This window comes from Podarcis muralis, chromosome 8 (assembly GCF_964188315.1).
Source record: "Podarcis muralis chromosome 8, rPodMur119.hap1.1, whole genome shotgun sequence".
Classification (NCBI taxonomy): domain Eukaryota; kingdom Metazoa; phylum Chordata; class Lepidosauria; order Squamata; family Lacertidae; genus Podarcis; species Podarcis muralis.
Window position 1 is genome coordinate 56,846,343 of NC_135662.1, and position 27,009 is coordinate 56,873,351.

A 27,009-nucleotide genomic window follows, 5' to 3' on the forward strand; every position below is an offset into this window, starting at 1 on the left:
GAAACACACACACACACACACGAAGATGCAGAGATAGCTTGCATTTGTTTCTTGGTAGCATCCAAATATGCCTTCATTGTGCAATCAAATGCTCCGATTCTGTGGAATCATTTCTAGGAAGCAAGGGTGGAGAACCTGTGGCCCTCCAGATGTTGCGGGACTACAACACCCATCATCCCTAACCATTGGACAGGCTGGCTGGGGCTGATGGGAGTTGGAGTCCAACAATATCTGAAGAGCCCCTGGTCCCCTTCCTCTAGGTCAGGGTTTCCCAAACTCAGGTCCCCAGCTGTTTTTGGACTACAGTTCCCATCCTCTCTGAGCACTGGTCCTGCTGGGAAACCCTGCACTGGGTTATCAATGTAATTCCCCCTTCAGAGCAGGAGAACAAAGAGCAAAGAGCCTGCTCACTGAATAGAAATAGCTAAAGTGGTGTCTGAACCCTGGTGAAGCTCTCCTCCTATCCACTGGATCGCATTTGGGATTTAGTTTGCTAATGAATTTCGCTTGCGTGTGCAACATCTCATGCCATTCTTTTTTGTTTTTTTATCTTTTGTTTTGTTTTTACAGAACATTATAACTATGCATCTTCAAATATAAATTCCAGCTTGCCTCTAAGTGTGGCACATCCTTCATTGTCAGCTCCATGTCATGGCCTTCAGACATCCAATCCAGTCATTTCGATTGTCCCATCAACTAATCATCCTTCGGGATATGGAGGGCATGCTGAAAGTGGCACCGCCGGATATTATCTGTCTCCCAACGTCAGACCTAATGGCGTGCCAGCGCTAGAAAGCCCTAGAATCGAAATAACCTCTTACTTGGGGCTGCATCATAACAACAACCAGTTCTTCCATGATCCGGAAATCGAGGAGCCCGTCCCAAACGCCAAGAGATCGCCTACAACTGCGACGTTGAACCTGCCGAACATAGAGGCCTATCGAGACCCATCTTGCCTGAGTCCAGCAAGCAGCCTGTCTTCCAGAAGCTGCAATTCAGAAGCATCGTCTTATGAATCCAATTACTCTTATCCCTATACTTCGCCTCAGACATCTCCTTGGCAATCGCCGTGTGTGTCGCCCAAGACCACGGACGCCGAGGAAGCGTATCAACGGAGCATGGTGACCTGCACGTTACTTAATTCGCCCCGGCACTCGCCATCGGCGTCTCCCAGAACGAGCATCACCGAGGAAAACTGGCTGAGCACTCGCAACTCCAGGCCATCTTCTCCCTGCAACAAAAGGAAATACAGCCTGAACGGCAGGCAGACTTCCTACTCGCCACACCCCTCTCCAACACCCTCTCCCCAGACTTCTCCAAGAGTCAGCGTGACCGATGAGACATGGCTAGGAAACACTAACCAGTACACCAGTTCGGCCATCGTCGCAGCCATCAACGCCCTCACCACTGACAGCACAATAGACATGAACGACGGGATTCCTACCAAGTCCAGGAGAACGGCAATCGATCACACCCAGTCCATGACTCTCAAGACCGAACCGAGTGGGGAAGATCATGGGACCATATCGCCAACAGCCGACTTGTCGCCAGAAGAGTTTCCGGGGTTTCAGCACATCAGGAAAGGAAGCTTTTGTGATCAGTACCTTTCAGTGCCACAACATCCCTATCCATGGGCCAAAACTAAGCCATTGTCCCCATCATCCTACATGAGGTACAAGTTTGTGGGATTTATTTTTTTGTGGGGTAAAAAGATATACATATTACTTTTCCTAATGCCCTGTCCCTGCTGACTCCCCGCTCCCCCCTTTTTTTGTTGTTATTTCATCTAAAGAGTCAAAGACAAGATTTCTGGTGGCGCCTGTTAGAATCAGGCCTACAACATTGTGCTTCCGTTTTCTTTCGTGGTGTCCCCTGGTTTAATTTCACATTGACCAATAGCAAGGCAGCATCAAGCCACCATCTGTAGGTTATTGGAATTGCTATATGGCTGCCTCTGGGTTCCTGTTGTTTCTCTTTTGTTTTTCCAACCTTGAAAACAGTATAACTTTGTATAAGAGTAATATAACAAAATAGATGTTACAGAATAACATTTATAAAAAAGAAAGCACAGTGGGAAAAATTTTAAAATGACATGCCCTAACTTTACACACTACTGTATGGCTTTTGACTGGCTTGGCCTAGTTTTTAATTCCCAGTGGCCTGTTTGTATATTTAATATCCTATTCCTAAGGGCACAGGTTGGCAGTTTGCAGGAGCTTCATGCAACCCCTGATCTCATGATGCTTTCTGTAGCCACCCTTCCATCTTACCAGAGTTTTTCTTCCCTGTTCATTTCCTCCTTATTTTACATTACTTAGAATCATAGAATGGTAGGCTTGGAAGGAACTGCAAGGGCCATCTAGTCCAACCCCTTGCAATAAATGAATCTCTTCTAAAAGTGTTTCTCCTCCTATTCATACATAGCTTCAGAATAATTGGTAGGACAGTGGTGTTTTTTTAAAAAAAATAATCCTGGTTTTATGGCTGGGGTGTGTGTGTGCATATATCTGTATAGCACATCAAAATAAGGTAGTAATTACTTGCTTTCTATACTGTTAGTTAAATTGGTTAGTTGTACTAAAAAATAATAATCCTGTACATTTGAGAGTTGGAGTCCATCAACATGGGGTAGGGGATTGCCCACAGACCCCACACTCCACCCCTAAAGTTAGCCCCCATGTAATGTGGTGATGGGTGACGGATATGTCTGCACCATGAGGAAGTGTGGAAATGTGCACCAGATACCTACAAGGTCTGTTTGGGAATTAAAGTTCTAAACATCATGAATGGAAAACTCACAGGCAGATGTAGATGCATGCTAGCTCCTAAACTGGTTTAGTGTGGGTTGTAGCAGTGATTTCCAGAACTGCCAACTTACTTCTAAAGGAGAACAATGATTTTCAGAGCTCTCCTGCATAAGAAATTATCTGATGCTATCTCCCCAAAAGTTTACATTAGCTGAGAAAAAAATGTGGGTAGGTTAGGGCCCTGCACATGTGTGTTTAACAATGGGGGGGGGGGGGGAATCAAGTGGTGATTAGACCACCAGAATCTTTATCATACAGTAGCTAACAGAGATTTGTTTTCTAAAAAGGAAATAAACATTTTATCACCTGCAGTTAAAATGAACACAGCATTCCCTAGTGTGTTAATGAAAGTAAAATCCAGCATTTTTCCACTGTTTTGTTTTTGTGTTAAAAAAAAAAATGTTTCCTGGTTTTCAGTCTGTTTCCATGTGATCTCATTAACTCGTGCTTCAGGACAGCTGGAAGCTACTGTAAAATTGTGGTTTAAGTTATTTTACCAATCAAATGCCCTGACCAAGCTTCCTTTAACCCATAAATACTTTTCATTATATGTATTATATATTAAATAACCCTGGACAACTGAATGCAGATGTCAATACAATCATGGGAGCACACAATTGAAATTGTTATTTTAAGTGCACCCCCAGCAATAATTTGTCACGATTGAGCTGGGATTCCCACCCTCTGATACATCTGCTCTGTTTCAAAGTCTAGGTTAGGTTCCAGCAAATAACACAGATTCCAAGATCCACCCTGTTGAATGGTTTATTTGCCAAAACTATTGTATTACCTCTGTAATAAAGGGGGGGGGGAGGAATCCTAAAACAAAAGGGTGATTGGAAAATTCCTGAAGTAATAGTTGTTTTTTCACATATCTATGATCATATGGAAGACCACACCTGCCTCTATGTCAACAAGGCCCCTCTACCCTAAAAGGAAGTTCTTATTTGGATGTAAGAATTGGTGTGATTATAATTTTACATTTTGTATCCACAATAACCGGGTGAGATCATTTTTATTTCCATGTTATAGTTGGGGATTTGAAACTGTGAGATAGGGAATTGCTGAGAGCCATCCACTGTGCGCATGGCTGGTTAGTTTCACAATGGTGTTTGAGTTTCATGCAAACTCTGAATGGTGTCTCCAGGAGCCTACTTTATTAGCATTCACAAGGAAACCTTCCTGAGTTTCTAATTCCTCAACCCCTTTTTGCAAACACTTTGGGGTTCGGAGTGGGATGGGGAGAGGCCAACCTTTTGCAGGAAAGTGGCTTCAATATTACAACCTTAGATTTCACTGGAGAGAATACTTGCCAGGCCAGCCTGTCCAAGAACTGTGGAGATCACTGGCATTTGGTTCTTTAAAATCATAAGAATCGGTGGATCCTCATTGCATGCTTGGCACTGAGATTCTGATTCTGGATTAATCCCAAACATCTGGGTGCTGCTCCTGCACAAAGCCCACATTGAGAGCCTTGTGTGTGGATGTATTTGTGTGCATTTTAAGGTTCTGTTCTGTTTGCAACCAGGTAGCCTTTAATCTTGCGTGCCAAGATTTAGCATGTAGAAAATGTTTACAGCAGAACCAGCAGTTCATAAGGGAAGTATTGATACAAGCAGATTAATAGCCATGTGAATCATGTTGCTTCCAGCAAAATGGAATAACTTATCTAAACTTCTCCATCTATGATGGAAAATGCTCTTGAGGCAAATGATTACAGCCTAGTGAGGCAGAAAGAAGGGAAGCTGAGATATTTCAATAATCCTTCTTAGCTTTTGTTTAAGTGTCTTTGACAGGGAATTGTCTAGCGAAGTAATAGAAATGGCATCCTCTGGTTTTGAACGTCGTATGGTTTCTAGTTAAAGACACAGCATCTAGGTATAGCTACAATCCTGACACAATCTTGCTTTTGAGAAAGGATCACTATGGATTACCAAGGTGCTGATAGAGCTCTATGTGCTGATAACACTTGGGAGTGAACGTATTGATAGCTTGGGTCAAGTCCCTCATTCCCTGTGGAGACCAGAGCCTCAATAAGACTGCTGGCTAAACCTGCAGGAAAAACTCCTGGTTACCTAAGAAAGAAAGAGGGACGCGGGTGGCACTGTGGGTTAAACCACAGAGCCTAGGACTTGCCGATCAGAAGGTCGGCAGTTCGAATCCCCGTGACAGGGTGAGCTCCCGTTGCTTGATCCCTGCTCCTAACAACCTAGCAGTTCGAAAGCACGTCAAAGTGCAAGTAGATCAATAGGTACCACTCCGGCGGGAAGGTAAATGGCGTTTCCGTGCGCTGCTCTGGTTCGCCAGAAGTGGCTTAGTCATGCTGGCCACATGACCCAGAAGCTGTACGCTGGCTCCCTTGGCCAGTAAAGTGAGATGAGTCGGTCACGACTGGACCTAATGGTCAGGGTCCCTTTACCTTTACCTTTTACCTAAGAAAACCACCCAGGTTCATCCATATGGGGGGGCAGTCCTATTACACTCAGCCTTTGTTCCTGTAGAGGTTGCAGACAGCTGTGGGTAAATCCAGGTAATGAATGATCTGTCCATGACAATAGAATCAAATATGGCTTTCCTGCTCACAGATAATTTTAACCTAGTCCCCTACTGAAAACGTGATCAGAAGGCTGCCTTGCCCAGATATACACATCTCTGAATACCACCAAGGCCATGAAATCCTTAGTCATTCCTGATAAGGCAGACCACTTTGGCATGAATGTTGAAGACGCCCAAGGCTAATGGTCTTTGGAGACGTCAACAGAACCCTTGAAACCACCTCAGTTAGCTCAAACAAGGAGATGTTTGGTGCACCAGCAGAATTTTTATCAGGCCACCAATGCACTCGAAGCTGGTTGATGGTTCAGCTGAGTTCATGGCTAGGGAGATGGAATGCCTAAAGATCAAAGCCTCCCTTCACAATAAGCTTAGTGCTGTGCAGAGAATTCTGGTGTACGTATTTGGGAGACGTTTGCCTTCATTCAACCAGGTTGTGTGCAACATAAGCCAGGTATTAATACATACTTCCCTCTTGGTATCGCACCACAAGATTAGATAATCAAATGTATTAGTATCTAGCATCAGTATGTACCAGCATGTACCATGCCAAAAGGAACCACCCCACTGTGAATTTTGCAAAAGTCTTCTGATACGTTACAGCTCTTGCTTTTGTAAGTACAAAAGATGTTAATAAGCATCTCAAAGTGGTTTACATAAAGCATTGGCTTTAAAAGAGGATTATGCAAATTCATGGTGGCTAAGGCTAGCAAAGGCTACTCACCGTGATGGCTATGTGCTTCATCCACTGTCAGAGGCAGCATACCAGTTGCTGGAAACCATTAGTGAGCAGGTTGCACCTTGGGGAAAGCCTCTCTAAACAAAAATGTCTTCAGTGGGTACCTAACTAGAAGGCTGGCTGATTTCGGCTGGTAATTGATCCCAGAGAGCTGGAGCTACAACACTAAAAGCCAGGTTTCCACCCCACAGGTTAAGTTCACTTTGGGGCCATCTGGCACTCTCAGCATTGCCCCATTGAGGAGTGCAGTTGCCAGGCAGGGATATAGAGGGCAAGGTGGCCCCTTAGGTATCCTAGCCCCAAGTTTGTAGTAGGACTAAAACTAGTAGGTGCTAAAAACTAGGTTAAGCCCAAGGGAATCCCCACAGGAACTAGAGACAGGGCCTTTTCGGTGGTGACTCTGTATTTATGGTACCCCTTCCCAAGGGAGATACACACAACCACATCAGTAGCAGTTAGTAAATGGACCGTAAAGGCATGCCTATTTCAGCTAGATTTTAACTAAAAACGTGCTGTGAGTTGGATTTTTTTAACATCATGTTAAACTTTCTTAAAATATTTAATATTTAAAAATGCAGTGTATTGCATTTTCTCCTTTAATTGTTTGTGATAGCCACTTGAGTAGGGCTTTGCCCTGAAAGGTGGCATCTAAATAGCACTGATCAACAGAGCTGTCTGATTCCACAGGGTACAATATATGCGCCATCTGCCAAGAAGGCTTTGCTCCTGAAATAACCACAGCTATGGGCATTTTACTGCTTAACACAGCATCTGTGGGATCATTAGTAGTTTTCATATTTCCACGTGTTATGTGTAGGCTACCTAGTTAAAGTTTATTATTTTGCTGCTATTATGTTATTGATCCTTTTGGCTTACATATTTTGTCTGTTTGCTGTTTTTGGGGACCAAAGGTAATATATTGTTTGTGCCCACCCCAGTTTACATAATAAGAAAAAGCAGAATATGTTTGCTTTAAAATGATTGCAGTAAAGTAATATGATAGTGTGGCCTGTATATGACCTATTTGTAATGTAACCTGTACCTTTTCACTATAAATGATAGCATGTGGACTGCCTTGCCAATTGACAAAATGAAAATCCAAATATTCAGCCCTCTCCCCACCATGGCTCCTGATATTGTTTATATCATAAGACATTTCATAAATTTGATTTTGGAATTCGTCTAGAAATAGGGTGTTTTTAAAAATCCTTCTTCAGCACCAGCACTTTCAATCAGTGGATGATTGAAATACCATATGTAAAATTCAGCGTTAGGGACCCTAAGTATGATCACTTTTTCTCCTAACTTTTTAAACTTTGCTTGAAAACAGGGATTTGTTGGAAACTTAATTTCCAGTTTCCTTCCACTGCGAACTATTTCAGTCCCTTTCTGCAAAAGGAGACAAAGGTGTTTTAAAGAAAAAGATCTGGCTAGATAATGATATTTCATGTGATCACCACATATAAGATGTCACTAGGCATCACCTGTGCAGTTTGACATTCTGTTTGTTACTCTTGTTAAACCGATCAACTGCTGTTGTGAATCGTTGCCAGTTCTGTTAACTGATCTGACTCCTCTCTCCTTGATTGCTCCTCGATGCATACAAATTAATCAGTGAAGGCTTTTCATGACACGATAGGATTAATTTCACTCGCTCAATTTGGGTGTGGCGGGTGGCTGTGAAAGGCAAGAAGAAACACCAGGAAAATTGTGACAACTTTATTTGCTGCACTGGCTCCACCCACTCTGCCTTGCTCCAAGCATTTGTGTGGCTGCAGTCACTTTCACAGCCAAGCTAGTCCTGGAAGAGTATTAAATTTTCGTACTAGAATAACAGTGGGTGAGTTTGCCAGTTGATGATCAGTCTAGCTCCAAAGAAGACTTTGGGATTTTGCTGATTAGGGGCCAATCTACACATGAACATGGCAGGAAACCCAGCTTTGTCAATGAGGGTATACGTCAACAGTCAGCCAACCCTGGCACATGGGTTTTGAAACATGTTTGTCTCATTCATATGTTACATTAATTTTAGATCTACACAAAACAGCTGATGCTTATGGAATAGTCCAGTTTACAGCTCTTGTCTCCACTGAGCATCTGCCCATGTATTCTTCAGGATATTATCCTGTGTGTGATGCAGTTGGGCTCTCCTGGTCCCCTCCCCCATGAAAGAACTTCTATAATCTAAATATATGTTTGATATCTCTTCCTTTTAAGTAAGTTGTGCTGCAGGAAATTAAGTGCACAATACAGATAACCTAGAATAGGAAATTGCATTGCCAAGCCACAACCCATGAAACTGTTTAAAGCATCATGCCACTTCCTCTGTCAGGAAAACTGCATTTAATTCTCAATTTATTATTATTACTTTTGTTGGTCGGCCCTTGCAGTGGGATTTTAATTATGGCATGCCTAACTACAGGGTTGCCTTATAACAGCAACAGCAACAACAACATTCAGTCAGTGTTTCAGGTGCTCCTCTAAGATCTTAAGGAGAGAAAATAAAGTTTGGTTTGTGTGTTTTTTAATTCAGCCAGCTTCACCTTGCTTTTTTTTTTTCCATCTCCCTTTAAAAGTTAGAGGATCCAAACTTTGTGATGATTGATGGATTAGAGCTTTTAAGAACGAAACACCCTGGAAATGTCACAATCGGATAGATATTTAGGGGAAAGAGAGAGCGAAATCCATCATATATGAACTGGCTTAAAGATGGAAGCATCTGTTTCATAACATGAAGTGATCTGCAACATGAGTTATGCAGCTGCTCTATATTATATAAATTATTCTTGCAGTCAAGCGGGAGCTCCAGATAATTATCCAGGAACATTAAATGCTAGCATACATAGATGTACACAGAACAGGATGAGCCTCATCAACTTGCCAATTGTGCTTGAGTGAAAACTTTACGCCAGTCACCTCAGGCTTCTCAAGACAGTGTGGCATGGCAACACTGTAATCATAGCAGCTTTGACTTAAATTGATGGAGAGGTGTCTGCCTCTTATAGTTGTAGATAATATTTTGGTAGTAGATTTTACCCTGGATCCTATTCACACCAACCATTGAGTCTATAAGGGGGGATAAGTCATTCACTCAGATTTGACTTTCAGTGGTCTGTGGCACAGAGAGCAGGACTTTATGGCAGAACTGGATGGAAGCAGGAGGAGCCATGGGCCTGGCTATAACGTAGTTAAGTTGGCTTTGATCTTAAGACTTCGTAAGTGGCTTGGGACTGGAAGGACTGGAAGGACTGTTGAGTCTCACATGAAACTGCCTTGTGCAGATCTTCCTCAGAGGCCCTGCTCAAAGTATCCTCACCTTCTGAGAGGAGGGGGTAGGCATGAGACACAGGGCCTTTTCATGAAATCACAGAGTTGGGACCACGAGGGTCATCTAGTCCAATGCGGGAATCTTTCTTTGCCCAGTGTGGGGCTCAAACCCACAACCTTGAGATCAAGAGTCTCCTTCTCTACTGGCTGAGCTATCGGTTGTGTCACCTTGATTGTGGACTGCTTCTTCCCCAGTTCATTTTCTCAGTGTCCTACCTGGTGGCTTTTAGACTCATGCATGCTTTTAATGGCAATTGGGACCTTTTAACTTTCATTGCTACTTTTGAACGCACATTTAGGCTATTGCTGGATCTTTTCTGTTTCTGTTTTGGAAACTCAAGCTGCAAGGCAGGATATAAATAATTCCAACCGATAAATTGTCAGGTATGTATTTGTACCTGCCCCTCCTGCAAGGTGACGTTGCCTAGTCCCCAACTCAACAGCCATGTGAGGCAACATACATGTAGAAGAGAGGGTCACTCTGATATTTTTGACTTGACTTGTAGCATCCTTGTCAAAAAGATTGGCTACCACTGACCTATATTACCTGCATAAACTGTAAATGGTTGCGCTTATGTGACAACTCAGGGCTCATTTTTCACCTTGGGTAGATGCGGAGATGTGTGGCCCTCTAGATGTTGTTGAGAGAGGGGAGGAGGAATCTCTGAAAGACAGGTGCAACATCACCTGAGAGATCCTGTTCTGGCATCTGCCCTGCCTGTCATAGAGGTGAACTCTCCACAGGAAGGCATGGACTCATTGCTGGCTGAAGTCAGTTTGCCTGTGCTGAAGAAAGCAAAGATAAACCCTTAGTGCAGAGGGAACATGGCTGAGCCAATCTGTGGCTGAAGCAAACTAAATAATTTTGGTTGCTGCTGAAACATGATCAAAAACAAAGTAGGTTGAATGTAAATTGGAGGAACTGAAGTTCTGATACCCAACCTCACCCAGAGTCTAACTCAGAATAGATTCCACCCCCCACCCTCCATGCACACATCTTACTTATCTGCATCTGTCCATTTTGATTAATGGGCTGACGCATTAAGTGGTGTGTTTTTTTAAAACCAAGCTTAAAATGTTTTCCGTTTTTGTTTAAGCATCTGATTGCATCTGGCCTATCAAATCTGTGCCATACATAAATCTTCATAAAATAACCATTACCTATTAAATTACTTATGTCATGCCATTATCTCCATTGATGAAATTTTAAGTGTAAGATGGTGAAGGATGAACTGCTAAACGTGGCCTCTAAAGTAATAGTGCCAGATTCTTGCGGTTTATGATAGTGGACTGGATGTTAATATTTAATCGCGGTGGCTTTCCATTACAGCCCATCCTTGCCTGCTCTGGATTGGCAGCTGCCGTCTCACTCAGGACCTTATGAACTTCGGATTGAAGTGCAGCCGAAGTCCCACCACCGAGCCCATTACGAGACCGAAGGGAGTCGAGGGGCTGTCAAGGCGTCTGCGGGGGGACACCCAGTGGTCCAGGTAATAGCCTTTCTCATGCTCGCTAAGATGGCTTGTTTGTTTGGGCAAGGATCCCTGTGTGTATCTCTTGCAAATTCTAACAAGCTTTGATGACCTTGGTTGGTATGCTACTTCCAAAAGTTACGTCTTGGCCTTGGTTGAACCATATAAACTGTCCCCTTATAAACCGTCCTGGATTCTGTGTTCATCCTCCAAGGCCTTTCTTTGTGTGCCCCTTCCACATGAGGTTCGGAGGGCAACAACACGATAATGAGCCTTCTCTGTAGTGGCTCCCCGGTTGCGGAATGCTCTCCCCAGGGAGCTTCACCTGGTGCCTTCATTATATATTTTTAGGCATTAGGTGAGAATGTTCTTCTTCAACCAGGTCTTGGGCTGATTAATATTCTACAGCCTTTTAAATGTGTCTGTAGGAAGAGGGGAGGTTATTGTTTTGCTGTTTTGTTCCAATTATTTACTTGTTTTTATCCTGTGTTTTATCCTGTGTACCGCCCTGAGATCTTATGATGAAGGGTGGTATATCAAACAAACATTACATGTTATATACTCCTTTGCACTGGGCGTGAGCCTTCATTGGTTCAACAACAACAGGCCTCCAAAGACTGAATGTGTGCCCTACAGTGTGCTTCATACAGAACCACAATAATGTGGTTACTATCAGAATGCTTCTGTTTGCTGACAGTTATGTAGCACTTGACATACCTACTCAGGCTGCAATTCTATGCAGTGTTAGGTGTGTTTAAAACCATTGCTTTCAGGGTCCTTAGATGAGCCTAACTCCTACGATCAGATTATGTGCATGAGCTCTGGTAGCCTGAAATAAGGTGCCCAACTGGTGCAGGGACAAGCTGGTTGGCGTGGTCATCCTTGTGCATTACAGCAGCATGAATAAACATTTTCAGCAACAGCCATATATCACTGTTGAATATGTACTCAGGAGATGTGCATAAGAAGATACAATGATAGGTGAGTGATAACAACTGCGCTACGAATACCCAGAGCAAGTCTCCTTAATACTGCACATTTTCAGAATATGCAACAATATATTCCACAGTATTGGCTCCACACTCCTATGTCCAAAGATAATTGCTCAAAGTCTCTGTGTAATGCAGGATGTTTCTGGCTTCTTGATATTGTTACATCGTTCATATTGAAATTGATGCATGCACAAGATTGTAACAAGACTTCTTGAGAGAAAAGCAGGAAGGAGTTTTCTTTTGCTGTATTTACGAAGTCTGTTGGCTTTTCTTTCATAAATGTTTTCCGAGTGTGCTACATTTTGTTTCAGATGGAAATAAGCTTTTCTCAAGTCTGAATAATTCAAAATTGGAAAGCAAGGCTCTTTGTCTACTTTTTTCCTTCTCCCACAACCATTCGTCCCCTGAAAGCTACAGGTTGAGCAGTGTACCTTCAAATCTTCTGTAGCTGAATTATGGTTCTATCAGTAATAATGGGGCAACATCATGATTTCCTTGCTTACATAAGAAATCTTACTGAAGTCTATACCATTTGTATACCATGAGAGCCTCCCATTTGGGATGTCTTAGTACTGTTGATGCTTACTAGGAGAGGGTCTGCAGCGTTTCAGACAGGAGTCTTTTCTGAAACCTACCTGGATATTCTAGGATTGAAACTGAGACCTCCTGCACGGAAAGCAGAACAGACAAGACAGTCAGTGTATACCTGTGTAACAAATAGGGTTGGCTAATGCTTGGGTGTTTATGGAAGCTCATCAAATACTTGCTTTGATGGGGCCTGAAATTCCTCTCATGTGGCCTGCATTTATTTAAAAGCTTTTAGCGGGTGGAAGAATCTTTCTTGAAATTTGCTCTCTGCTCATTCTTTGAAAAAATAAAACAATAATGCAAGTTTGGGGTGGTTTTCAGCTGGGAATAATTTTAAGTCTTGAATTCCAGAGAGATAGCTAAAGATTTTACTACCACCGTTTAGCTTCTTTAGCACATTTCACTGTGGAAATTTCATCACGCCTATCTCATTATTTGTGTATTTAAAGCAAAAACAACAAGTGATGTTTAAGATTAAAATTTCTAGTGATACATTTGTTTGTATGTACCCTGCTAGCAGCCCAGTGCAAGGAAATGTAGATGGGAGGCATCAATTCACAGTGGCCAGTTTGACCTTTAAAATTTCCACCCGGATGATTGGGGGGGGGGATGGAACACAGTGCCAACATTTAATTGGGCTAAATGTGTCCTGGCACTCCCCTGCAATCTCTTTCTACAGTGTGTGGAAATAAAACGAAGTCTGCTGCGTGTCTCTGCATAGGCAGGGTTGAAGAAAAGGAAAAGGGATGTAGTAAAAAAAAAAAAGTTGGAAGGAAAAGAGGAAAGCAAACCTCAGATCCATGGGTGTAATGAATATGAATCTAGTTTTCAGTCCCTGGAATAAGCGGAGCTTGTTTTTCTTTGTTCTCCTTCTCCATGGGGGAAAAAAACCAAAATTCTGGGTGGAGCAGGGGGTTCCCTAAGTATTTTTGTTGTATTCCAAGCATCCTTTTCCCCTCTCCAAAGTCTCCATTGATTATCTATCTATCTATCTATCTATCTATCTATCTATCTATCTATCTATCTATCTGAAGGGATGTCAATATTCAGGCATCCTGACTCATACCAGCCTAACATCTCCTGAGGGAAGTAGTCAGTCTATAGAAAGTTAAAGAGCTGGAAATCAGGAGGACAGAAGGCAAAACATGGCTGGAACCTGAGCAGACAGCTAGAGCCTTGCACACCAGTGTTTGCTTACTTCTTAATTTAATTTACGGTATATCCCGCTTTAAAGCCCCAAGACGAACTCAAAGCAGCGTATAAAATATTATCATAATAATAGCCCCATTCAAGTCTGCTATCAGGATCAGAGACAACATGGTGCCAGGGTTATTCAGTTGGCAATTCCTCCCCTCTTCTTCTTTTGCTGAGAATTGCTGGTTCCCACGGATGTCCTCCAATGACTCTGTTCCTGGAAGGACCTTGCTGTATCAGCCATAGGGCTCGCTGAGGAGGTAGACAGGGCAAAGAGGCTCTGGGCACAGTGTTAGCAGTGGCGTGAGCCCATCTTCGCCTGGGCTTTGAGGAGAAGGGACTGTGATGTCCCTCCCTGGAAGTCAGGCTGGATCAACGCCACTTGAGGCATGAGCCCTCACACTGGGTCAGTGGTGGTTTCTTTGTATTCTTTTGAAGAGAGTGTGTAAGGAAAACTGGAAGTGTATCTGCCTGCTGTTAATTTCCTCATGAGCACAACTGTTAAATGTACAGGAGCCATGTCCTGCAGCAGTCTCTATCTGATGCACAATTTCATTTACCACATTTAGTTTCTGTGTTGGTTCAACATATTCTGAGCTGTATATTATTAGGCTCTCTACTCCTTTCTCATCTCACTACAATTGCCAGTGCGAACCAGCACTCGCATGTGTATGTTGTCATTGCAGTTGGCACAGCTGGGTGGTCTGTTACAACACAGATATAGCATTGGCTGGATGAACGTTAAATCTAGTTGTGCGGGGCTTCATTCCTCATTTTCCTCATTCAATTCCTTCTTTAGCCTTCTCTCTTTCCCCCCAGCGCTATTCAACCAAGTGAGATAATTAGTGATAAGGGAGATGTCACCTGTTTTCAGGGAGGGACCTCAGCCTCACACACTCAACTGTTTTGTGACTTATTATTTTTGCCGCCTTCAGAATGAATATGCATAAAGTCACCTGAGCGCTTAATCTCACTTCCCACACTCCTACACATTTGCTGTATACTTGTTTAGCTACCATGGCAGCCCTGAGTTATCCCGAGGATTTCTAAATGCTTGGAGAGTGAGATGAGCTTGACACACCTAGAAAGAGCTAAAAATGTTCTGAGAACACTGGCTAATCAAAGGTGCTGGTTAATTGGCCACCGTGAGGTAATGCTTGGCAAAGGGTTTCATGCCCCGTCTCATAAAACTGTGTTGCTAATCATAATGACTCTTCTATATTCAGTATTTTGCAAAGGGAGAAAAAGAGTCTTCTGTTCTGGGAATTGAAGAATCTGGATTTCAAATCCTTCCCTCCCACTAACATCCTGTGTGGCCCTAGGCAACTGATTTGATTTCTCTGATACTGAGCACATACAGCATATTTTCACTCTCAAGTGCTATGGGGTATTTCAGCACTAGAGGCCTTGTACACAGGAAACAGAAGAGGAAGTAAAGGGTAATCGAGGGTTAGAGCTGACAAACCCCTCCATTCAGCAGCAAGTGGATATATAATCATCATCACCATCATCATAAATAATAATTTATTATTTATACCCTGCCCATCTGGGCAGCTCCCAATCGAATATTAAAAACACAATACAGCATTAAATTGTAAAGTTTTGGACTTGCCTGCCACTTCACCTTTTATCTGTCAGCGTTTCTCTGTCCTTTGTCCATATGACTTGTTGGTCAGCCTGTCCAGAAAAACATAGAAAAGCCCCATGGCTTTGTTCATATCCAGGTTCGTTCCAAAGACATTAACCACAGTTTCCCAGTTGGGACAAAATGGGAAACCATGGCTAGTGGAAGTCTTCCCAAGTTGTTTGCTCAGTTGTCCTTTTGCCGCTTTGTTTTTGCCTTTTATAATAATTTGCTGATAGTGGGGGAAACAGCTGTTTAGACATGTCCTGGTGCGCTCACTTTCAGTTAAAGGTAAAGGGACCCCTGACCATTAGGTCCAGTCGTGACCGACTCTGGGGTTGCAGAGCTCATCTCGCTTTATTGGCCGAGGGAGCCGGCGTACAGCTTCCGGGTCATGTGGCCAGCATGACTAAGCCGCTTCTGGCAAACCAGAGCAGCGCACAGAAACACCGTTTACCTTCCCGCCAGAGTGGTACCTATTTCAGTGTTTCCCAACCTTTTTTGGGCAAAGGCACACTTGTTTCATGAAAAAAATCTCGAGGCACACCACCATTACAGCCCCGTGACGTCAGCGCGCAGCGTCACGCCGGGAGGGACGCGCGAAAGTGTAAGATTCAATTTTTTCCCCTCCCCCTTGCCTTCCTTCTGTGCCAACCGCCAAAAAGCCAAGAATCGCGGGACCGCCGGCGGAGGGGGGGAGGGCGAGCGAAGGCAGCGGCGAGCCCTGTTCCTCCCCATCCGCCCCATTCCGTGCAAGGAGCGCGAACAGGTGTGAGAAGGGGGTCAAACCTGCGGGTCGGCGCCGGGGAACCTCCAAGCTTTGGGGGTGGGGGGGAGGAGGCAGCAAAGCGAGGCAGGAAGGAGAGCGCGGCTTGGCGAAGTACTCGGCGGCGAAGGCCAGCAGGTCCGGCGGCCGGTGCCGCAGCACCTCCACCGTGTAGCCCTGCAGCAGCTCAGTCAGACCCGGCGGGATCTCGATGCTCATCTTGTAGCCGAGGCGCGCGGGAGACTCAACGGACGGGCCCGGGAGAGAGAGAGAGAGAGAGAGAGAGAGAGAGAGAGAGAGAGAGAGACGACGGAGAGAGAGCGGGAGTCCCTGCTCGCCGTCGCCACCGCTACAACTACTGTGGCGGTTGGTCGTCGCCGCCGCCACCGCCCACCTCTATCTATCTCTCCCCCTCAGCTTTCTACGCGGGCCTCGAGCCAGAGGTGGGGGGTGGCCGCCGCCGCTTTCTCCGCTTCCACGTCCTGCCTCCTCCTCCTCGAGCCCTCCATCAGCCCTGAGGGAACCGCCGCGCTCGCGCCGCCGCTCTCTGACACGCGAGAAAGAGAAAGGAACGGAGCGGCGGGGTAGTCGGGGGAAGGAGGGGCCGGAATGGAAGCGCGAGGCGAGCTGCGCATGCCCAGCAGGAAGCTGCGGAGAACGCCACAGAGAGAGAGAAGCAAGGGAGGGCGGGGAGTGGGCGGGAACACGCTTCATGTGTCACAATAACGGACAAGAGGCGCTCGAGGGATAGATTAGGACCTAATTTGACTTTTACAAAAAAAAAAATCTTTCGAATTTTCCCCGCGGCACACCAGGCAACGTCTCGCGGCACACTAGTGTGCCGCGGAACACCGGTTGGGAAACACTGACCTATTTATCTACTTGCACTTCGTGCTTTCGAACTGCTTTCAGTTATGTCCATTCAATTTCTTGGCTGTGCCTGTAGTGCTTTGGGATGCATGGACATCACCACAAGATACTTAATAATAAAGATAAGATATCTTAATTTTTAACTCCGGAGTGTGGTTTGTTTTTCCAATGAGTAAAGGAGAGATAACATGTTTTGGAAGTCTATATACTGAAGAAGTTTTAAAGCATTTAAAAACACTGATAAAAGCATATACGGTGTAACAGAACATTCCATAAAACTGACAATGCCAGTGTTTCACCCAGTTTTTGAGTTCAAAACCTATTAATTGTAGGAGGGGGAAGAGGAGGAGAGGAATAAAATCTTTGGCTTCAGGAGGGCTTCTTACAGTGAGTTTACTATGTGGTTAACTCCAACCCCTTCACACATTGTTCCACTGTGTTCACTGTTCTCTGGTTGCTGTTTATACCAGACTTGCCCCTAATGGATATGCATTCAGTTTTTGAAGGTGAAGCAATGTGTGTACACTCAGAATGCTCCCCTTGCATGCAGTTGTGCACAAGTGCATTTGTCTATGTGTAGGACCCTTTCACATTGCCGGTGAACATGCAGTAGTGGGAGAATGACTGGAACATGAGTTGTTGTGGCTATTCAGTTTGAACTCCTAGACCCCTCATGCGTTTCCCAGTGTGCAAAGGGATTTGCTAGAACTCCCCTGTGATGGCGTCACTCCTCTGCCACACAAATAAGAGAACAGCTCGTCTCTTTAGAAGGAACCCAGCAAGTTCTAAAGAAGTGTGACAGTCCATCCTAGTTGGTTGTGTCATTAGCTCTTTTGGAATTTGGATTCTCTGCTGAAGATGCTTCTTTGGGGTAACGTGATTCCATGCCTCTTTACTCAGAAACAACAACTATTGCGTCCAGTGCGTGTCAGACATTTGCTATTCGTTAGATGATTGAAGCTGCTGCTTGTTAAAATGACAGTTTTTTTGAGGTTTTAAATTCTAGTAACTTTTCATTATGTTTTTAATCATTTTTGTGAGCCATTGAGTTAAAAAACTTTTTTTAAAAAAACAATGGATTGCAAATGTTAATTTAACTGGAGTCTTGCTGCACATAGTGAAAGAGTTTAAAACAATAGCAGATGAAGGGTGTGTGTGGAAATATGTGTTTTAAATGCTCCTTCAACCAGCGCTAGAAACTCAGATATATAAGCAAGGCACCAAATGGCTCCTTAAACCAAGGTAACAATTGCCAAAATGAAATGCCTAGTTGCCATTTTGGGGCAAGACCGCTCTAAAGTATTATTTTTCAAATGATGGACTGACTGTGATTGATTCTCAGTTAAACATCTGGCTAGTTCAGATGACATCCTTGAGCTAGCTTAAGAATTTTGAGAACTGAGAGAATAAAAGTCACTTTATCCGGGGACAGCATTGGAGAATATATATACATATTATTCACAACTGTGAGCAGGGCAGGGGGGTGAGGTAAGTGAAGACAAGTGACAACAGTTAACTATAATGTTGTCCACTGCTCCTGTTCATGCTGCACAGAAAAAGCGTTTTGGTTCTTGAAATTCATTTTGACTGTGCAGATAAAATATACCTGATAGCATTCTACAGGATATGTTGCTAGTGTGTGAAAACAGCCAAGATCCAATGATCCCCAAGCATGGACCATCCTGGCACACAGGCATCGACACTTGGTCACAAGTGGCAAATAAAGGTAAAGGTAAAGGGACCCCTGACCATTAGGTCCAGTTGTGGCTGACTCTGGGGTTGCGGCGCTCATCTCACTTTATTGGCCGAGGGAGCTGGCATACAGCTTCTGGGTCATGTGACTAAGCCGCTTCTGACGAACCAGAGCAGCACACGGAAATGCTGTTTACTTTCCTGCCAGAACAGTACCTATTTATATACTTGCACTTTGGCATTCTTTCAAACTGCTAGGTTGGCAGGAACAGGGACTGAGCAACGGGAGCTCACCCTGTCGCGGGGATTCGAACCGCCAACCTTCTGATTGGCAAGCCCTAGACTCTGTGGTTTAAACCACAGCGCCACCCACATCCCTAAGTGGCAAATAGTCAGGTGCAAAATGTGCCTGGCTAATTTTGAACAATGCCTTCAACATCAACAGAAAAGCTGGAGTTAGTGGTTTGGCTGAAAGTACAATTGGAGACAGGACCTCTTCTGTAAACCCCTCATAGCCCGACAAATAACTTGGGGGATAACTGAAAGTGACCCATTGGACCATCCTGTGATGTTCAAAGAGACTGTCCTGCTCACCTGCTGCTAATCACTGTTTTTTGCTGAAGTGATGTGAAACCTGTTTTTAGACATAGAAACCCAAGTGACCCGGGAAGTATTGAGTGAAGTGCAGTTTGACAAGAGGATAGATAAGACAAAAGTTTTTAATATAGAGACTTACTGGTACGCTGTGATTCAGTTTATCCCTATATGGCAGGCCTCCTTTTTATGCTTTTTTTTTTTTTTTTTGGTAACTGGCCCTTGAAAGAAAATGTTACCCTTTCAACCAGAGGGAATTGTAATCCCGTCTCACACTGAGAATATACAGAAATTGGCAAGCACCTGTTAGCCAGGTTGCAGTTAATAGCATGCAGCCGCAGAGCTGTACTACAGTCCAGACAGGGAGCCTAAGTTTTATAGCTCTGCTTTTAGACAGACGGTACTTTTAAAGAATAAATCTAAGCTGAATAGCTTTCACACATCTTGCCTCTGCATAGTTAAAGCTAACCACAAAGTAGCAGACAGATAATCAAAATTGAAAAGGAGAATAGCCTGGCAGATGTTTTATGCATATTATTGCTGCCATAAATCTAATAAAATGGGAGCAGGGCTGTGCATCATTAGTGAATTATCTAGGGTGGGGAAAGTTTCTTAGCTCACATACAGCCAGCTCCACAGGATTACTCTATAACCAGAGCTGCCAAGGTAGCCATCTACGCTCCCCAAAAAGGCATTCTTCAGAAAATAGAAATGTTCAGGATTACTATCACAAAGGCTGCTGAGATTTGAAAGATTGGTGTGTTGTGTTGGTCTCTCCGAATGCCTTATAAGTAAAATGCTATATATTTTAGATAGTCAATTGGATCACAAAAAGAACAGTACATCTCAGAGTGAAAATAGGATGCCCTGAAACAGGGTGTGCTGCTGCTTTTGATCATTTCATTGCTGGTACATGTTACACTGAACCAGGTGACTTGTTGGGGTGTGTACGCTGTAACAAAAAAAAGGGGGGGTCTATCTTCTGTTTTTGGAATAATGATTTAGGATAGGGGTCCTCAAACTTTCTACACCAGGCTGAACATTACTGAAGCCAACCAGTCATGAAATTATGGTACAGGCACAGAGCCAGTCAGAAAGGACGGCAGATAAAGGTGGAGCTTAGCATAAACCACATCAACATACTGACATCATTTTCTCTAGGGTGGATCTACACACAGGAAAAACCCCTGCTAAAAATCATTATAACAAAAGAAAAGAAAACCCTATGTAAAATCACATAGAAAAGTTTTGTGCTCTACAGCGCCTTCTGTATGTTTATAACACATTGCATGTTTATAACACATTTAAAATGCTGGGTTGTTGTTGTTTTTTACTAATGTAGCTGAATCCCAAATCCGTCTTTGGAAATGGCTAAATTAATTGCTGCCACAAATGTTATGTGTACTCTGGAGGCATCGTCACTCAGACTCTCAAGTTTAGGCAGAATTTGCTGATTCAGAGGCTGTGAGTGGAGAGGGCTTTTTATTTTTTATCACACACACCCTCCATGCTGCTCGAAATATTTTTACTTATCACCTGTCATTTGTTCTATCCTTTTGTTTACCGTGTAATATGAATTGAGCAGAGTAAAGCGCTGAAAGGCCTGACAGCTTCCGTTGGAGCAGCCCTGCCGTCTAGACATGGCAGAAAAGTATTCCCCAAACACACATTTGAAGTGTGCAACTGCTACTGCAGCCTTGAAAATACAACTGGGAAGTGAAGATTGAAAATATAAAACCTAGTAGATTGAGGAAAAAACTGGACATTAATACAGCTAAAAGTCATCTGGGAGTCACCTTGAGTACTTTAAATAATTGTTATAAATACAATAGGCAGACAGAGAATCAGAAGACCCTCTTTTTGGTCTTTCATTTTTGCTTGCTCTCTGTTAATTATATATAGATTTATGCTATGTTTTTTGAAGTTTTCTGTATTGGATTAATGAAGATACACACTGGAAGCTGATGGATGGAAGATCAGGGGCCCTGAGTGAGAGGCAGGGTAGAGAGGATCTCCCAGGGTGGGAGGCTGGAAGAAGAGGGGGACGCTCCCAGGTGAGAGCTGGGAAGGTTGACTCTTCTGTGTGTGGAACAAGCGTTAATATATAATTATAACAGAGGACCTTGTTCTTATTTTTTGTTTTTGTTTTTTTACCTCCTCTTCTTCTTCTTTTCCTTCTCTTGCTTTTTCTTGCTTCCGTTTTATTTATCTTCTTCAGATTAGTTTGGTTTTTATTGTATTTTATGCTGAAAACTCTCATAAAATTGATTTTTTCAAATAAAAAAGGTCAACTGTGGTGCGTATCTTAACCTTAATGTATTTCCCACCTAGCTCTGTTTTTGAAGCATCATCCATAGCTACTGTTCTACTGCATTCTCTTTACAAAAGTGACTCACTTTTTCTAAAAATATGGCTGCATTATAACATGTCGGTGTTATTTTCCTCTCCTCAGGGCAACTTTAGTTGCTAGGGGCCCAGAATGGCTGCTCTGAAGGGAAAGTGGAATTAGTAGGGTGACTCTGCATAGTTACGATAGGTTTAGGCTTGCCAGCATTTTTGGTGGCCCGACACCTGTGCGTTTAAAAGTAAGTCTTCTTGTAGAAATTTAGCAGGTGAAACTTTTTCTGGAATGCAGATGAATTAACTGATGGGAAAGGTTTCACCGGCTTAATTTCTGCGTGAAGTGCTGCGATGAAACACATAGGAGCAGGCCTAGTAAAAAAAAGTGTTAGCATCTCCAGAAAGGTGGAGAATTTGTCTCTATGACAGCCAAAGTTAGGATGGGGTAGGAGGTTTGGGCATGTTTTCAAACCATTTTATAATGATACAGGAACGGATGGTATTACTAGTTAGGGTTGGGCTGGAGGGGGAGGGCTGGAATGACTGAAATAAATTGAAAGCGTATGTTATTACACATAGTTAATTATATGTATCAGTGAAATCTGGATGGCATAATTAGGGTGGGGCAGTTTGGGCAGAGTGTGCCATGGGAATAGGTAGGAGGCTATGGATTCTCTGTGCTCCCGCTCCCCCCCCCCCCCAAACATAGTATTTAGAGATATGAAGGGCTGTTCCTGGAACCTCATCCTTGCGGAACGTCTCATGCGTATACTACATTAGAAAGTTAGACCGCTGATGGTAGGGTTAAACAAAGATGTATGGCATACTGGCCACCTGAAATGCAACTGATGTTGGGTTCTTCAAAGAAATATATAGGATGTGATCTTAATAGAAAAAAACCTGACTCATGAATCAAAGTTGCAAAGAAATGTAGCCAAACTTTAGGGATATAAGGAGGCAATGATTTGCATCCCATCCTGTTCTCATTACAACCAGAGCTGTTTCTGTTCCGCTGCAATTTGTCTTCCACGAAAACCTACTTTTGTCTTGCCATTTGCTACAGCCGAAATGAACGTAATAGATTTCAACAGAAGGGAGATGCCAAAAACAACGCAGAAAATAACTTAATTATTTACATAAAGTCTTTGACTAAAAAACAACAACAACCACGGTAAAATAGTGCTCATTTTTACTTGTGTGATTTCCGTTCCTGGCCTCATGCAAACATGCAAATTGTGGCAATTTCCATTTCTCATGGAATTCTCCAACATCCCTTGTTGTATGTACAGTGGTACCTCTGGTTACGAACTTAATTTATTCCGGAGGTCCGTTCCTAACCTGAAACCAATCTTAACCTTTAGCTAATGGGGCCTCCCACTGCCGCTGCACCACCGCCGCGCGATTTCTGTTCTCATCCTGAGGTAAAGTTCTTAAACCGAGGTACTACTTCTGGGTTAGTGGGGTCTGTAACCCGAAGTATTTGTAACCCGAGGTACCACTGTAATGGTGTCCCTTCTGTTAATAAAAGGCTCTTTCATCTAGCAAGGGCTTTGGTGAATGGGAGGAGGGAAGTGACGTCTGCAAATGTCCCTTTCTCTTGCAACCCCTGCAGGTAAAAGCCCTCTTCTACTGCCCCTCATGTTCTGGAGGGTCTTGATGGAAGGAAGAGGAGTATCAGTGAAATTTGTCTCCCCTGCTTTCTGTTCACGGGATCTTCCACTGGGTCAAAGAACTATCCGTGAACAGAAGGACACAGTTGATGACTTCTGTACAACAGGGTATCACTTTATCACCCAAGTGAATGGTGATTCCTCTGTTGTTAGATGGTTGCCAGCTCAGCTGTTGTTCGGGAGGACTTTCTGTTAAAAAGCCCATGGACTTTGAGACTGCTGTGTGTGTATTGTTGTGTTTTATTTTAATCATAACAGTTCTAAAACCTTAACATGGGAGTCTTGTGATGCCTTAGTTAGCAGATCTACTACCACCCCAAGAAGTGTTTCACATGTGTGGCTCTCCACATGGAGCTGTTCAAATTAAGTTGCATTATATTACAAGAAACAGCGTCACAGCAAAGCACATGGGGAATTTGATTTGTGTGAATGATGTGCTAGACAGCCTTTGTTTTGCAAGTGGTGTAGAATGGTGCTGACCTTTAAAGCCCTAAGTGACCTTGGTCCTGTATATCTGAAGGACCTCCTTCACCCCCATCATCCAGCCCAGACACTGAGGTCCAGCTCTGAGGGCCTTCTGGCTGTTCCCTCACAGCGAGAAGCGAAGTTATAGGGAACCAGGCAGAGGGCCTTCTTAGTAGTGGCACCCACCCTGTGGAATGCCCTCCCATCAGATGTCAAGGAGGTTAATAACTATATAACTTTTAGAAGACACCTGAAGGCATCTTGGGAAATTTTAAATGTTTGATGTTTTATTATGTTTTTGTATATGCTGGAAGCTGCCCAGAGTGGCTGGGGAAACCCAGCCGGATGGGTAGGATATAAATAACAAAAAATATTATTATTATTATGAATGCACTTATATCCTCCAAACAGTAAAAGTGACACTCCAAAAGTCCTAACAGGGTGGATTCAGCTGTGACACACCATTAATAATAGTTTCTCAGTTGTTGAAATGTTCAGATTGTTGTGGGTTGAAGAAGAAAGAAAAACAAGATGCTAGGTGTCCAATACTGGTACGGATCAGCAACAAAATGTTGCTGTGTGGAGTCATGCTCACTGGCTGGAACTGCCTTCTTCCATGATACTCCATTGTTCCCTCTCCACATTTTTCTCCTCTGCTTCTCCAGGAGTCAGTCAGTATTCCATGCTCAGTCCTCAATGGGCTGATTTGTGGGGGTTCTTTCTCTCCAAGAGTCCCCCCCCCATTTTTTGTACTTCTGCAAACCTTGCAGAAGGTTCTAGGTTCAGCCCCCAGCGTCTCCTGGTAGGCCTGGGATAGAGCCCTGTCTGAAACCCTGAAGAGTCATTACTAAGCCAGATTGACCAATGATCTGCCTTGATATAAAGTAGTTTCCTGTTTTGTTCCTGTGTTTGTACATTGATGGTGCTCTTTTGATTGATAAGGACCGGCACTTGAAGAAGGTGTTTTTCTCCCTTTAGGAAATAGTGAGCTTCCAAAAATCCATTTATCATGCCTGTAGAGACCACTGGAATGGGACAGGTCAGCACTTGACATACAGAAGACAGGAGGATTAAGTGGATGCAAAAATTTGCACTGTTTCCCTCTGTTTTCTCAACTGACTGGCTTAAAAATTGGCAAAATGTTCTGTTTCTAGCTTCTTCTTCCTTATCTTCTCATGGTGTCTTTTCTGACTGGAAGTTAAACTTGAGAGGTTTCAAAGCAAAATACCACCAAATTCATCATATGCAGCATGAGGAAGCTTCTGGCTGATTTTTGTTGCTGATAGATGAGAGACAAAGCATAGCCAACATCACTTCTATATTTTATATGTTTTAGTGGAAACTTCCCAGCATAGCTGGACTGCCTGAGAGGCATTTTTATCCCTGTGAGTCCCTGGATAAATCTGCATTTGTCTTTTTTGATCACTTGTTATGTGCATATGACCAGATTTCCCTCACAGACCATCAGGCGGGAATGTGGCAGAGAATGAGATGTAGAAGAACCTTTTTCTCTCTTGCAAAATTTCACGCTGCAGCATTTCAGAAGCAGGGAACACATTTTGGGACTCTCTGTGTGGAATGATGATTTATTAGCATTTTACGAGCACAGCCTATAATGTCTCTGCTCAGCCTGGAAAGCCAGGAGCCTTAAGGGGCCACTAAATAGAAATTTGTTGCCGTTGCCCTTGCATTACCTCTTAGCCATCTGCTCATCATTGTGAGATACCTCTTAATTCTGTCTCTGATCACAGTGGTTGGTTATGGACCAATTTCCATCTGTGCCTTGAGCATCACTTCTTCTTACCAACAACTGAGGCAACACTTTGGTGGTAAGGAGAACCCATATTATTGGGCCCACTCACATGTTAACTGGTCTTGAAATGTTGTAGCAGTGCCATAAGATGTCGACCAGTTCCCATTTTCAATTTGCAGAGTTCTAGGGTTCTGTCAGGACTACTAATGATATTGACTTGGGCTGTAATTCTAAGTAAGTTAGCCTTGCTTCCAAGTGACCATGCGTAGGATTGATTAATTTGTTAGATTAGCAGAGCATCGGGTTGGGGAAGCCAGCATGTCAGCGATGATGGCAATTGTGGTCCCTTATTTTCTTTTCTATAATAATGCCAGTGACTTTAAACTCAGTCTTTGAACTCGGCAAAGCATACACAGAAAAAAATTTTTTTTGCAGAGCATACACACAAATATTAATTGTTTTCTCAGGTGGGGGGATAGTTGTGCTCAAGTAATACTGATTTTAATAGGGTTTGCAACTGACACTGGTGGACTTCACTTCCCTTGCATGTTAACCTATTCCAAATTAGCTCTCAGTTACATCAATGGTATTTAATGTGAAATAATTATGATCAGGATTCCTCCTCAGATCACTTTTGAATAACATTTTTCTCTTGTTCTTGGCATTTCCATCCTGTTGTTTTTTTACGCAGTAGTCAAGATGCCCACTAAACATAATCACTACCAGTTTTCTATGGATTGGGGCCATTATGTATTGAAGAATGAATTCTATTCTTTCATTTGTTTTTAAGCAAGAGCAGCTCACCTGCTGTCATTCTTTATAATATACATTTTCCATTGGTTACGAGACTAGAAAGTTATGAAGGCATAACGATATAGCTATTAATACACCATGCATAATAACAGTGCATGTTTCCACTTTAGTGACTCATAGTCCCCACCCAAAAAGGTGAGAATGGAGTATGGGGTTGCCACTAGGCTGAAACTATGTTCCCTTGCTTTTCGCTTAGACTACAAGCTCATCATTTATCTTCTCTTGAAGCAGAGAGTGAGATCTTGGTGATAAGTAGAGAGATCATTCATTGCAACATCCACCATGCAAATAAATGCAAGTCAAACTTCTCACATACTTTCACTTAACTCCTGTCCTGCCTACTAAGTGTTTAAGGCAGGAAGAGTTTTCAGACTTTTTTTTTTAAACAGACTATTTGTAGTCTGATAGTGATCAGTGCCATCTGATAAAAAGATACAGTGCAGCGTAAGCTACTCTACAAGCTTTTGGGTAATTCTGTTTTAAAAGCTCTTAATCGGTGCATTTTCCGGTGCCACAGCAAGACTCTGCTTTTTTTAAATTTCCACGCCAGCTAGAATACTGTAGGCAGCATCCGTCTTAGATAAACATTTGAAATTGATCCCTATTCAGAGTCGAAAGCAGGGTGGGCTTTTGGGTTCTTTTTGGCAAGGCACAAGTTCCAATACATTCCCTGAAACTTCTACAAGTTCAGTGCCAAATTCTCAGGAAACGGTGTGATAAAAGGGGTGATAACGAGCTTTACTGTGTTAT

The 27,009-nt window shown here is 43.3% G+C and overlaps 1 protein-coding gene across 3 annotated transcripts in view; it reads left to right on the forward strand.

Moving 5' to 3' along the window:
* The window catches only part of NFATC1 (nuclear factor of activated T cells 1), a 131,853-nt gene that overhangs the window by 20,995 nt on the left and 83,849 nt on the right, over nucleotides 1-27,009 (forward strand). For all 3 annotated transcript variants that reach the window (XM_028737511.2, XM_028737510.2, XM_028737512.2), the window contains exons 2-3: nucleotides 571-1,672; nucleotides 10,757-10,916. In XM_028737511.2, the coding sequence (XP_028593344.2) occupies nucleotides 571-1,672; nucleotides 10,757-10,916 (1,262 nt within the window). The remainder of the gene's footprint in view (nucleotides 1-570; nucleotides 1,673-10,756; nucleotides 10,917-27,009) is intronic.